General features: G+C 41.3%; 2 protein-coding genes across 2 annotated transcripts; both read left to right on the top strand.

Annotated features, from left to right (window-relative positions):
* Window positions 1-1,956: 1,956 nt before the first annotated feature.
* foxb2 (forkhead box B2) lies at window positions 1,957-3,695 on the top strand. The gene has a single exon (XM_020100889.2). The coding sequence runs from the start codon at window positions 2,279-2,281 to the stop codon at window positions 3,236-3,238; it is 960 nt and encodes a 319-aa protein (XP_019956448.1). The 5' UTR covers window positions 1,957-2,278; the 3' UTR covers window positions 3,239-3,695.
* Window positions 3,696-12,702: 9,007 nt separating this feature from the next.
* LOC109638065 (C2 calcium-dependent domain-containing protein 4C) lies at window positions 12,703-13,962 on the top strand. Its single transcript, XM_020100845.2, has one exon. The coding sequence runs from the start codon at window positions 12,703-12,705 to the stop codon at window positions 13,960-13,962; it is 1,260 nt and encodes a 419-aa protein (XP_019956404.2).
* Window positions 13,963-15,455: the final 1,493 nt, after the last annotated feature.

The following is a 15,455-nucleotide window of genomic DNA, read 5'->3' as shown; positions in this document are numbered from 1 at the left end:
CAGAGAAAGAATATCTTTGCCCTTAAGCTGAACAAATAATTATTAGAGACAGGAAACAAACAGACGACCGTCAGTCACACACACACACACACACACACACACACACACGCTCCACCTTGGAGCAGACCCCCTTCTGGCGACCCTCATTCCCTCCGCCGCCCTCTTCGTGCAGCGTGCCGCTTGTAATTTATGCAAAATTAATTGATACATCTTTTATAATTGATGTGCTGTAAACTTAATGAGTAATTTATGTAATTAGTCAATTAAGGATAATTCCAGCATATGTTCCGTATGCCCAGAAGGTGCGCTTTACAACTAGTTATTTGTCCAGGAGTTGGGTGCAGGCGCACACTGCTGTAGACTACCTAATTAATTTTGTTATGCAGATCAGCCACGGTGTCTATTTAACGGTCCCCTCTGTGAAAACAGATTTAATATTGATCTTTCCCGGGCGTTTAAAGAGGATGCGTTTTGCCCGCGTTGGCCTCTGTGGGCCTCAGAGTTTCAAAACTCATTTTTTAGGCTCCAGGAAAACAATTACGCAAAGAAAAACAAGAAACAAAAACAACTGCCTTTATTCATCAGTGAGGAGGCGAGTGTTCAAACTCAACTGTCAAGTGAAGTGGCACTAAAAAAAGTGATTTTCTTAGTAATTGCATGATGTCTTTAAAATATGCTCACCGTCGACACAGTTGACCCTTTGAGTGGCTTTGGAGGACTGAGACATAACACGAGAGATCCGCCGGCTAATTAATTGACACAGGTTTGAATATTCATAACTAATACAGTGCGCTTGCCCTTAATTACATTGTTGGACTTCTCTCCTAGGAGGCTAAATCACGGAAGACTTAATTATTGTAATGTATTCGGGGGCCCGTGGGGGCAACCGGGGAAGACAGAAGCCGTCAAGGAGCCCGTCGTGACACCTGCATGGGCAGAGAGGAGAGTGCACGGGACGGGGAGCAGCTTGTGTTGTTCTCCGCTGAACAGAATCCGGAGCAGGGGATGAAGTTTGTTTACATCCTTGTAGGATTCACCGGAGAGTGTTTGAACAGACAGACAGCCGCTGGACTCCCCTCACAGCAATTAATCAACAACAGCGCCCCCATCTCTCTCTCTCTCTCCCTCTCTCTGACACACACACACATGCTCGTGGAGGCTAATTGAGGAGCAGAGGAGTTGCGCACTGATGATTGTGCGCAAAGGAAGACATGATTTATTGTTTGCAAAGTCTGAAAGTGCAGTCCAGCACATTTAACAAAGAGGTCGTATTTACGCATTCAACGCTTTACTATTTATTTACCTCGGGTGCAGTATGAGCCAAGATGGCATTCACATTCTCTGCCACGCTTCTTCGGGGCATCAGTGAACATATTTGCAGAATAAAACGGAGGATGATATGTTTTCGGAAGTGCTTTATTATGTGCAAAGCAATGAGGCCTTCTGATACATGGAAGACCAATCAAACTTTTTGACAGGAGAGGTCAAAGGTCAGGGTCAGGTACAGTTAAGTCACTGGGTATTTAGCCTTGGAGGAGTTTAAAAGAATCGTCTTGTCAAACAGTTTGGTCGTTTAAAACCTTTGAAAAATGGAAACAAGAAAACATCTACTAATCGCACCACCCACCCCTCATTTTTATTCAGTTCTTCACCCCATCTCTCTCTCTCTCTCTCTCTCTCTCTCTCTCTCTCTCTCTCTCTCTCTCTCTCTCTCACGCACACACACAGCCCTATGCTCTCCCCCTGACGTGTCCCCTAAGTGTCTGGATAATAGATATTACAGCCGGCGACCTGCGGGGGTCTTACAAAAACGGCGCTCGGCGAGCATCACACAAGAGGAGAGGAGCACCACACACCACACACAGACAGCACAGCAAGCCGGTGGCCCCTCACATCTCCCAACCACCTCGGAACCAGGGGCGACTCAGAAGACCACTCTCAACTTTTACGCACAGAGACTGACTTTTACGCACAACGACAGGAGCTTACTTTGGCGAACAGAAGACAGAAGCCCTCTTGCTTCGGATGCAGGAGCATCTCAAGGATCTTATTCAACAGCAGCGGGCCTTTGGTCTAGTCTGTATTAATAGATATAACGCAGGTAGGCACCTGTAGGAAGATTTACCAGATTCTGATCTGATGGCTCAGAACTTTGGAGCAGATCCATCAGATGGCGACTGATATGCAGACTGTCGAGTCAGCTCCGTAAATATAACATTTAAAATATAACTTAAAATACTCTTTTATTTAATATTTTACACTTATACCAGTATTAGTCATGCCCCGTCCTGGGAAGAACTCATACAGCGACCAGAAGCCCCCTTACTCCTACATATCACTGACAGCGATGGCTATCCAGAATTCAACCGAAAAGATGCTCCCCCTGAGTGACATTTATAAGTTCATCATGGACCGATTTCCTTATTATCGAGAGAACACTCAGAGGTGGCAGAATTCCCTGCGACACAACCTCTCGTTCAACGACTGCTTCATCAAGATCCCTCGGCGGCCTGATCAACCCGGGAAAGGCAGCTTCTGGGCTCTGCACCCGGACTGCGGTGACATGTTTGAGAATGGCAGCTTTCTGCGGAGACGGAAGCGCTTCAAGGTGCTGCGCGCCGAGCACATGGCCTGCAAGAGCTCCCCGATGATGCATTACTTTCATCACCACCACCACCACCCGGGTGGCAAGCTGGGCGCAGCATCCGTCCACCACGATCACTCAGCCGGGCCAGCGAGCACCGTGGGTCGGCTGCCTCACTTTCAGGGTTACGGGGGCATTGCTTGCGCGCAGCCCGGCGGTTTTAAACACCCGTTCGCCATCGAGAACATAATAGGACGGGACTACAAAGGTGTGATGGCCAGCGGGCTGCCCCTCACCTCTGTCATGCACCACCTGGGTTACCCGGTGCCTCCGCAGCTCAGCAGCGTGGTCAACTCCATGTGGCCGCACGTCGGGATGCTGTCAGAGTCCATGGGTGGAGTGTCCATGCCTGCTTCATCCGAGTACGCGCCCTTCGGCGTGTCAGCAAAGGGCCTGTACCACAACGCCAACGGGCAAACCCTGCCCGCCGTTCCCGTGCCAATAAAACCCACCCCGTCCCTGGGTCCCGTGCCGGGCTTGACCGGGCTGCAGTCCGGCCCGGCACAGCTCTGCTCGCCGACCTCAGCAATGGAGAAGAGCGATCTGCTGGAGGGGAAAGGCAACCACTTACACCCGGGTCTCCTGCTGTCCTAACCGGGTAAATTCATTTTTGACAAGTAACGCAAACAAGGTGGACATTGTTGTTGCATAAAAGAAGACAAACCAGGCATCTGTGTCATGAAGAGCAGCTGAAGGAGAGTTGTAAAAACTAAGGTTAAACTTGTACTGTGTGATGACATTTTTCAGTAGACCCATGTTAATTGAAATCATAATTTATTTGCACAATTTGTGAGGGCATTTACCACATATTGTAATGTGGCTCTGATAAATACAATCAGATTAGTAGATATGCTAAACCCAAAGAGAGATTTGATTTAGGAGACAAACCTCTAAAATTCTTTCTGAATGCAAACCAACCACTCTGTTGATTTTTTGTTGCTCTTATTCTATTTATTTAATTTTAATCTCTTACAGGCCTTTTGACTAAAGACATATAGGCCTTCATGTTTTTTTTTAATTAGGCCTGTTGCACTTTTTGTGTGTTACTTATCAGTGCATTGAAAATGTTATGCTTGTATTATAACACTATTTATCTGAAGATATTTATAAAGAACTTCAAACCGAATTTCCTTTGGTGTTGTAGTTATTTAAATGTTCATTTAAATTAAATGTCCACATGTTTCTCACTGTTTGCAAACCACAGATGAAGGGGAAATTTGATCAATTAAACCTCAGCTTTGTTTTATATTAAACTGCCCTGAGATTAGGTTAATATCAGGTGAAATAAATTATTCGATTTCAAATGTTCTCTGACTTTTAAAATCATGCTGATTTTAGTGTGTTGGCTAATATTTACTTACCTAGACACCATTTTTAAATATAATGGTGCCAACACTGTCTCAAACAGAAAATTAAAAAAGCACAGGTATAACATACATTCCATTGCTTTATGAAATGCATCATTTATGAATATTCCATTATTTTTTCACCTGCATTTTCCAGAGGCAACAGTTTCCAATTTCATTATAAAGTGTGTCACTTGTACTTATATAATAATTAAACTATTTTTTAAATGAATTAGTGCATAATTAAATCAAAGTCATTTGATCCTTTAGGACTGATTCAAGATTTAAGAACTGCTCTTGAAAGAGACTCTCCACTGATTATTAAACTATTGCAGGAAGATGGTGTAGTTCTACTTTCTCACTTATATGTTCACCATTCCAATAAGACCTGATTTTTCCAAAATCAAAAGAAACATAAAGAAAAACCCAATTTGTACAAAACTTTAAAAAACTAACTTTACTCAGAGATATGTTCAGATTAAAACCATCATCTTTCATCTTTCACAAACCTTCCTCACACACACACTGAGCACACAACAGATGGGGCCTCATGACATGCCTCACATGTTGAATGGGTGTAGCCTGTGTGCTGAGGCATGTTGTGTCCATACAGGACAGGTATAGGTCTTCATAAGATGGATATGAGCGACCAACAGTCTGGGCCGCAGCTTCACAGCTTCAAAAGCAAATGGGGAGGTCGGATCAAGTTTTGCTCTTTTGTTTAAAAGTAGCTTTGATGCTTCTGCTCTCCGGCAGCACAAAGCACCAGGTTCAGCCCACTGAAAATGACTTATATTCAACCTGCCGTCCCCTGTTTAGCATCCCAAAGGCTCCCACAGCTGACACTATTGTCACACCAGCCTCTGAACAAATAATTGAGATGCACCAGCGGTGGAGAGGCGTTCGAGGGCAGAATTAAAACCTATTTGGGTGTCGTTGCTAATGAGCAGAGTATCATGTTTTATTCTCTTTTCTATTTCCTCATCATGCTCTCTTTTCTTTTTTTCTTTTTTAAGCAGACTTAATTGCTGGTTCTCTCGTACCTGAATTTCCAATGGTTATCTCTATACTTTACACACACACACACACACACACACACACACACACACACACACACACACACACACACACACACACACACACACACATTTTCACTCACACACACTTTATCTGCAGGGTGTCTGTGATTCCTAGTTAAGAGGAACTGAAATTTCTAGGGCACGACAAAAGTGTCTGTGTAAAAAGTGTGTGTCTGCAGAGGAGTGTGTGTGTGTGTTTGTGTGTGTGTGTGTGTGTGTGTGCTGTTTTAATTCCCCAATCAGCAGGCCCCAATGTCTTTAATAGCCCTCACTGCATTAGTGTATAATTAAATGCCACTAATTAAGACACAATAAGAGGAGTAATAATGCAGCCATTATTACCCTCCATGATCCTCTTTCTTCACAACATAGGGGTTAGATGCCTCTGGAATCATAATATAACATGATGTCTCCTAATGTGCACATGTGTTATATGCTCAGGGTAATCAGAGGTACATGTAGTTTATTTTTATAAGGGCAGGCGCTGTGCTGGTTGTGTTAAAAGCGTAAGTTAAATGATTTTTCAGTCTAAGTCTCCGGAGCCAGTTGGAAAACAGACTTTTAAATCTGACTTCCTCTTAGCAGACATAATTTTGTTTGACATGTTGGTACACAGGAGCCATTACATTGTTTGATCACATCCTATACCCTGCTACAACGTTAACAGTTTTCCCTTAAGTGGTTGTGTGTTTCTGTGGTGTGTCATTTTGTATGATAAGAAACAAAAGGCAGGCGGAAAAAAACCTTTCTACTAAATGTTCAGAGAAATACTTGTACTTGTAACTGTTTTAGTTCTTTTAAACAAAAATATGAAACACAAAACTAATTGTGACATATTAAACATGAATTCTTAGACTGTTTTGTTTTCACATTCAGACAAAATGAATCAGTATGGCAGAGAGAGCCAGGTGTCATCAAATCTCTATCCTGATATGAAACATCTTGCAGAAAACTGCACATCTTCTATGGTGCACTGTTTTAAAGCTCTGTTTTCCGAACATTGATTTTTTTTCTTGAAATAATATGATTAATGTTGAGTTTAAAATATTTTAATTAAAGACTAATTATACTCAATACAGGAGCTTATTGTAAATATTATAAAAGATTAGAAGATATGAAAAACCTTGGACGTACAATAAGGAATATGTCTGCAACTTTGTCATCGACGCACCAGCCTGTAGAATCAGGTTAGTGTCAAAAGAGAATTCTGTTTATAAGTTAATTTTCCAGAAGCAGCTCATGTACTTGTTAATTAGGTGGAGAGACATGGATATGATTATATTTCACTTGAATATTATAAAAATAATATAATACAAATATAATATCCACCATATTAAAAAAAACTGCTGCAACTGACACAAGAGGAGAGGACACGAATATGAGAGACCTCATTGTTCATGAAAAACTGTTCATCATGTGAAATACGAGTTTAAAATGAATTCTAGGACTCTTAAGAATGAATAAAACATTTAGGTCAGAGGTGTTTCACTGTCAGCCCTCAGAAACGAAACGCTGCGCTCTTGAATAGATGATGATACATTAGTGGTAATTACCCACACTTCATAGGGGCCAGGGTGGCAAATTCTACATGCGTTTTTCTTAATGACCAGCAAGAGCGACCATCATAATGAGCAGCTTAATTCATTGATCTGATCTGTAGTGTCCCCTGGCATACACACATTCACACACACAAACATGAACATCCTTAAATATTATTCTTTGTTCCAGAGAGGAGTCTTTTATTCAAAGTACCGTCAGCTTCAGATAACAGAAATTTGTTCTAATTTATTTAAACCTATAATTGCCACACAAGGATTCCTTGTTCAGTCACAGCTTCAGTGGCGATTAAGAATATAAGCGGCAGCATGTTAATAATTCATGGAGGCCTAAAACTACATATCATCAAAACTATTAACTGTGTTGAACAATTTCACCAAAATCTGTCAGTCAAATTAACGTCATACATCCATTGTTATTGAAATTTGAAATGCATCAACTTGTTTCATCATGTGCAGATTCAGAGCATCAGGAAAAAAATGACTGCTGGAAATTAGACTTCCTCGCTGTTCTAACCATGACTATGAGAAATGACACGAAAGAAAAAGAAGAAAGAAACACATGAGAAAACAAACACGAGAACCTTAAAACAGACCTGTAAGGATAAACTAATTCATATGTGTAGATACATGATTTGCTGCCATGAGAGGATTTACTGTACAGTAGTTTGTTGGTTATTTTCAATCAATTAACTGATTTATACATATTTGTAAAAACACAATTAGGACACTTTCAAATTGTCAAAAGAAAAAATGTGTGTGCAGGTGAAAATCCAATATGTCCAACATGTCATGCATTTCAGATGACGTGAGTAATGTGTCTTTCTTCTCATTTTATAAGGTGAGCATAGCTGGTCAGCATCAGGTGGACCCGACAGTTTTACCACCACATCAGGATGTTCAACCATCACCTCAGACGTTTCTGTGCTGTTAAACAACATTTTACCACTTTGACCCAAACCAAAATCTCTCCCTGACCCTACCCAAGTGATTAGTGTCAGAAAGCTCAAGGTAAACTTTACTCATTTCTTACTCTCAGGAAATGTGTAATTCCAGCCCTGCTTTCATCAAACAGAATGATGAATAAACTTAAATTCAAATAGTCATAGATCATTTTCTAAAACCAATTTAACATGGGCTTTATGATGGACTGGCGACCTGTCCAGGACGTACCCCGCCTCCAGCTCAATGTCAGCTGGGATTGGCTTGAACTCCCCCTGTGACCCTCAAAGACTAAGTGGTTTAGATAATGAATGAATGAAATTGAATTCAGTGCATATATCATCAATTAGATACTTATTTCGATTTTTTCTTCTAACCTTAATTTATCCAGTGTTGTGTCAGTGAGAGCAGTGCTAGTGTTTTGCATTTAACATGGAAGCTGCACAGTTTTGACCTGCTGGCTTCTAAGCAGCTCCACTGGACTAGTTTGGGGTGTAGTGCTTTGCTCAAGGGCACATCAGTTATGATAAAAAAGAGCAGGGCAATTTGCTTTTTCACTGTCCACAGCCAGATTGATCCAGTTCTGGAAAATTACTATTCCACTTTTTAAAAAATGTACAAACACCATATATGCTTTAAAGAACAAAAACTGGATCCACTGCTGTGGTTCAGTTGTGGTACTCATGCTTTTATTCCAACAGTATATACGTATGTGATTCACTGCGAGCAGGCAGCCGGCATACGGCTACATCTGCTCTTATCTCGGTAATGGTTGCCTCGCCATATTCATTGCGGTGGTCTTTAATAGTCCGACGAGGGGACAGTCATCTGGCCCATGTCAGCAGGAGTCAGCATCAGCCAATGAAAAGGCCATCTGAGGAGGATTAGCATATTGGCATCAGGCCTGGAGACAGAGAGAAGCTGTCAGGGGAGAGAGTTCTGTAACGACAGGTCACTCCGGACCACTGCACGTTGCCATAACTCTTCTCTCTTGTCTCTATAATGTACCCCAATCTCTTTCTACCATTTTGCTTCTTCCTCCTCTCACTCTCTATCACTCCACGTCTTCTTTCACTCCTCTGTCTTAAAATGAAGCTCACCTGAACCTGTCTGACACTCGTTCGTTTGTTTCCACCTCTTAACCAAAACTCCTTTACCTCCTTTCCTTGGTTCATCTTTCCCATCCAGTCTCTGCCCTTCCCTCTGTCTTCATCTTCCTTCTTAATAATTAAACAATGATTCACTGATCTGGGGTCAAACTTTATCTGCCCCCACAAGAGCTGAAGTGTATTGTCTCTGCTCCGTCCTCAAAGTAAGGTCCTCTGACGCAACTCGCACCATCTTCAATCTGCCATCCATCTTTATTGGCCCAAATTATTACACCTTATTAGCCATTATCACATTTTATTATCAACTCAAAACAGGTCAGTGGTTCAGCCATGCTGGCCTCCTTCCCACCGTTTCTCCTCTCCGACTTCCCCGCCTTCTCACTTTCTCCGAGGAGTTCACACAAAGAAGTTGCTCCGGCCAAAAAACTTCAGCAATTTCACAAGAGGTTAAGTGCTTTGTGAGAGAATTGCTGCCTATATAGGCTCATTTGCCGCTTCAATAATAGAGATTAAAGTGAAGTGGAAATTAGCAAAGTGTATCATCAGCTCTCTCACTGCCGCAAGTTTGCACTTGAAATTTTAAATCTCATCGCACAATGTCAAAACATAATAATTGGCAGAGTTACAGAGGAAGTCTTTTAACAAAGATTTGGCTTGTTAAAATTGCCCTGAATCTAGACTTGTTTGGTTCTTAGATACATTGTAAAAAAAAAAAAAAGTTCTAATCAAGCCAATAAAATCTTCTTTTTCTAAATGTCTAGTATGAGCTTTTTAAACAATATTTAATTAATTTAGGGCATGTATGTACCCAAGTATTTGAAATGTAAGAGTTTTCATTGTTTAGAATATACTAATAAACTTCTACACTTAATGCTCCATAACTGCAAATGCAGGTCTCAAATGCCTATTAAAATTAAATTTGTTTGTGTTTATTCCACTTTTCTAACTCTGTGTAGCATAAAGCTTTCATCACTGAAAATTTTATTCTAATGGTAAATTGAGAATCCACCTCATCTTACTTTAACCATCCTTTACTTGTTAACCATATCTTTAAAAAGATTACATAACATATAAGTATTTTGTTTTACCCATCAACCTCCATCAGTCAATCCATCGATCCCTTATCTATACCTTTCAAAGTTGCAGGGGTTCTGGAACCATTCCCACATTGGGCGAGTGGCAAGGTCTAGTGAACCTAATCCCAATCTGCATGATTTTGGACTGTGGGTGGCAGCTGGAGCACCCACTGAAAACCCACAGAGACACAAGAACATGCAAACTCCACACAGAAAGACCAAGAACCTTCTAGCTGTGAGTGTTAACCACTGCACCACCGTTCCCATCAACTTGCATTATAATTAAAAAAATCATTGGGAGATACTCAAATCACAAAAACATTGGTGCATCCTTTGACATTAGAAGAAAAGAATAAGTCTAAAAAAACATATTTGAGTGATTTTTAATTATCAGGCATCTGAAGTCTTTCCTGCTACACCGAGCAAATGAACTGAATCAGAATCAGTGTCGAGTCAAGTTCCATGAAAACAGAGCTGAACCTTCCAATGTAGCTTCTGTGTGATGAGGGAAGGGTGAGAGGTCACGTTTAGCTCTGGGCAGGTGGTTAATGGGATGAAGTTACAGCCTCGAGTGGAGAGAGAGAGGGAGAAAGAGAGAGGGAGGGAGAGAGAGACATCCATCATAATGTTAGAGTTATTTTTAAAGCGGCTCCTTTGCTTTGGGTTCTTATTGGTCAAAATACCAGACAATAATTAAAAGCTGCTGGTTCTCAGAAGCCTGTTAGCTTGTTTAGTTACTCTAAGGGAATACGGTTCAGACTGAATAAATGATGCATGAAAATGAATGTGCAAGGCCTTTAAATTTGTTTTGGACAAGGCATATTGGGTGCGGACATTCTATGGACTTTGCCTTTCACATATGAAGAAGCAAAAGATTGTCAGATGTGTTCACAACATTTGGAAAATCTCGATGGGTGTGTCTGGGTAGAGCAGGAGGCAGGACTCAGCATATAAATACATTCCATTGTTGAAATCATGACACCAGCGTCGTTTCTCTCTAGAATCTCCACTTTTGAGTTTGAGTCCGATCAAAGACACAATTGAAGTTATGCAGTAAAACAGAAAAGGGTGTATGTTAGACCTTTAAAGCATTTTAGTTGATTACTTAACATATTATTCGACACAATAAATTAATTAAATGAAGCCCACAAAATAAAAAAGTCATGAATTATTATTTTGAAACTGTGGCACTGACGAACCAAATGATTTTAACACTAATGCACTTGACGGCAGCGGAACATTTGGCAACAATGCGCTGTTCTCTCGTTAGCGCTAATTGCTGCTGTCACAGCGGTTAAAGGCAAGGTCCTCCTCTGACTCCCAATCATTTATCTCTCCATTACTGAGAGCACTCCAGCTTTTTATTGGCGTAATAAAGTCAATCTTCACTACCACAAAAAGCCTCCTGACCCCTGGGCGCTCCAGAGGCCCCTGACTCCACCTAAATGTACTCTCAGTGTCTTCATGTTCATGTTCATGTCACACACACACACACACACACACACACACGGATGTTGTTTTCCAACCTGCGTTTAATTAGAACAATAACAGAGGTTTTAATGAAGCACAAGGCAGATGTTGAGTGTGGGTGTATGTTTCCGTGTGTATAAGCAGACTTTAAACATATTAGACCAACTTATTTCTTTTCTTATCATTTCTATAGTAGTTATAATCCTTGTAAAACTTCACAAAATAATAATTTTGTTCCATTAATGTTTTGACCAAGACAAATGGAGGTTGAGGCTGAGCAGTGGTAATGGTGCCGCATGTACGCCCTCTTGTGGTCGAGTAATTCAGATCATTGGAGGGGTCTTCCTGAACTGAACTGAATCGGTACAAAAACGCCAATGTTTGCTGATATGTAGTAGTTGTAGTTTCCTTACATGGATTACATGGTAAATATTCAAAAGAGCATGGAGAGTCAAACAAAACATGAACATGACTCTAGCTCAGTTAGAAAACCACTGAATGAATGTGATTCTAAATATTAGAGACTCGTTATGATTCAAATTTTGCTCATTAACCCAGGAGAAGAATGGTTTGACCCAGATAAGAATACATACTGGACACGTCATGTCAGTTGTGCGTCCGGACTTCCTGCTGTTCGAAGGTCAATGGGTCTTTGAGGTGGTGGGTGCTGTCTGCAGGCCTGTGGTGCTCCTGTCTTTGAACGAGAGGTCAGCCCTCTTAAAAGCATCATAACCACAACAACACACAATCGAATGTTACGTTATGTGGTTTAATCAGAATCCCATATTGTTTTAGTCAGGCTTTAACATAAAGTAGTCCGGACTGAGATGACGAGGGAAAGAGGATGAAGGTAGTGATGAGGGGTAAAATGACAAAGGGATGAGGTAATGAGGAATTGCAAATGTATTCTTTGTACATGTTTTAATTCTAGATTTAAATTGTATTTCAAATGTGTATGCTGCCTAAGTACAATTTACATTTGCTACGTTAAATACAATGTGCTTGTTTCCTTCTATAGTTTAAGTGCAGCAGCATTTAAGTGTCTTTACTTCCTGAAAAGTGGACATCACACCCTTTAAGCACAACTAAATGCACATCAGTGCATCTCATCCTCCACCTGACACACTGTGTCTATCGTGTGTGTTCTTGTTGTGTGCATGTGTGTGTACAACCTGTTTTGTGACGCAGGCGGGGGTGGCAGACCAGTGATGCAGAGCATTGCTCTCATCTTTAAAATCTGTCACAGGGACGTCCGTCACACACTTTCAGGTCCTTCCTCAGTGACACATCGAGACCCAACAGGTGAGAGGAAAATATTTCTTAATCTAAATCTAAAACTATTACACATCATGTTACTCTATGCCAATCTCTCTTTGTTTAGTCTGCCTGAATAACATGTTTTACTCTATTTAATTAAAGGGCAATTTGGATTTGTGAGCAAAGACTTAACACTCACATTGTGTTAAATATTCAGAAGACAATGTGGGTCCTTGGGAAGATCAGGGAGAGTGTGGAGAGCATTCCTTTAGAGGTCAGTCGTTACGTGGGAAAGAGTGAGGAGGACGTGTCTTCTAAAATAATTTCTCACAATCTGCACAACAACATCCTCACGCCCGACAAGATCCCAGAGTTCTGTCTGCCTCCGCGGCTCTGCAGGAGGAGCCCCCTGATTGAAGCAGAGACAGCCCCGACTCGCCTGCACAGACACAAACAAATACCAAAGAGCAGCACTTGTTCGAACACAACAAATGTAAAGACCAAGGAGTCTAAAACAAAAATTGGGGATGCTTCAGTGGCTTGGGGGGCCACAAAGAAACCTTTGCCATTCTCTGCAGATGGGTATGGGCTGGCTGGGATATATGAGAGCCCCAACACTCGGAGAAAAGAGTCTTTGTTCCACTCAAATTTGCCTGTTTACGTGCTCAACAGAAGAGCTCCCATTGCAGCACCCAGGCTGGCAAAGGAGACAAACCTGACCAAGAAAACCTTATCTGGGTTTTTCCCTGTGTTTTCAAGCAAGAGCCCGTCAGAGGCAGGAAGCACGGGGAGTGAAACACCTTCTTCCAGTGACTCCTCGCCCATTAGTTCCCCTTACAGCACTAAATCCTCCTTCTACATCCCATCAGGCAGTGGTCGTCTTAAAGCAGCAGTATCCTGTCCACACTTACATGACAACAGGGAGGAGAAAGGGAGGATGAAGAGGGCTTTTTTAAGTGTGCAAACTTTTCCAAGTAGCCCCCCCACCTCAGTGGGAAGCTCGCTCACCCTCGCCCCACCTGTCCTCTTCCCACTGGATGTTCTGCAGTGTCAGGAGAGGCTTCAGCGGGAGCACGTCCTGCCTCTGCAGGGCCGTGTTAAAGTGCGCCTCTCTGCAGAGAGCACCACATTCTCCACCAACACGCTCTCATCCCTCTCCACAGTCAGAGTTCGTGTGGTGTCTGTGGAAGGCCTGCAGGACGACTCTGGCCGGCAACCCATCAACTGTGCAGTGAGTCTGTGTCTGACACCAGGAAAGCTGCAGCAACAGAAGAGCGCCACCATCAGGAACTGCCGCAGCCTTGTGTTTAATGAGGATTTCTTCTTCACAGAGCTGAGTCGCGAGGATCTGCTGGAACTGCAGCTGAGATTAAAAGTGATGGATAAGCCTGCAGCTGGAACACTGAGGAGGGGGACAGTGATCGGAGTCATCAACAAACCTTTGTCTCAGTTACTTCATCTTAATAAATGGTTGCAAAAATAGACGTTTCCCATTTCACAAAAATGTAAAAATGCCACTTCCATAAGTATAAATGTGTAATAGTTTCATTTAACAGAAAAACAGCATGTGCCATGTAGCATAGAAACACTTGTCTTTAAGTTTCAGTGTGTAAGATGCCACAGGTTCTCTGTCACCACTAGATGTCACCAAAGTCTACACACTGTACCTTTAATATAAAGAAAAGGGTAGAAGAGGGAGAACTATTGTACCACTGCATGTAAAATCGTCATTTGTACTTAGCATTATTAACCTTAAGTAAAAAAGTCATCTTATGTTTGTACTCAAATGACCAAAAGTGTGAACCAGAATGATCAATATCAAACAAAACATATTCATATCAAACATCAGTATATAATGAAGTCAGGCCTTCTTCTGTGCCCCGTGAGGCTTTTGTAATATTTATCAAACTGTCACTAAGGTTTGACGGAGCTGTCTCACTGTGTGTAAATAACATTTGTGACATTGTGGTTCATGTTTAACTGTGGTTCATCCAAACTGTCTGACTGTGATTAAAGAATGGATTTCTCTCAATTTAAAACAATAGCTCATCCTCTTGGCCCTCACTGTGACACGGGCATGATCAAACTTAATTGGCTTCAGAGTTAAAAATCTTAAATTCAACAAAACAAAAGACAAAGTCTCTAACAGAAAACGTTGTAAAAGGACTTTACTTGGGCCTTTTCTTGATATTTTAATATTCCACTTTCTATACCTGTTTTTACCTTGGGATTTTTTTATTTCCTGTTTATATCCTCTTGCCTCTGTTTAAAACAATACAGCACAGATTGGAAAAATGAAAAACTACTACTTATTTGCCCTCTTAAATGGTTGAAACTTAGGTCGCCGATGACAACAATGGTCACTTCGTAGAGGAAAACAGCTTTCATACCTTTAAATGTAAATTGTGCAGATATAGGGTTTGGTTAATTAATGACCAATACATCTTTTGTTGCCAAAGTAATCGTTAAAGGCAGCCACTAACTTAACAATTATAAATCTCCCTATGTCTTTCTATTGGATATAAAAAGTCAGTATGTTAATAATTAATAATCGCTGTGATGGTGGATGATAGATTGTGGATAGTAATGGTGGTGGCAGCTGATCGTGGATAAGGCTACAACTGGATTTCTTGGTTATTAAAATACACTTACTCACATCAACCATTATTGTCCATACCTCTTTCACTTCAAATGTCATTACCACTCTCTCTCATTCATGTCAGACTTCATTACACACTGTTTTTCTCATGAAAAAATGGATGTCTGCTACATGACATCTATATAAAATTGACATTGACATTGAGACACATTATGATTTATATACATGGATTGCAAATAGAATTTGATCGATTGATAGATAATTCTCTTTTTTCCGAACATAAAAAGTAAAACAAACAAACCAAACCCCACAAATAAATAAATAAACTAATCCTCTCCCGAGTACGGCGTGACGCCATAGCCCCGCCCACCACAGGA

Source organism: Paralichthys olivaceus, chromosome 4 (genome assembly GCF_024713975.1).
Source record: "Paralichthys olivaceus isolate ysfri-2021 chromosome 4, ASM2471397v2, whole genome shotgun sequence".
NCBI lineage: Eukaryota > Metazoa > Chordata > Actinopteri > Pleuronectiformes > Paralichthyidae > Paralichthys > Paralichthys olivaceus.
The sequence above is the reverse complement of the archived record's forward strand: the minus strand, read 5'-3'. Positions and strand labels throughout refer to the sequence as shown.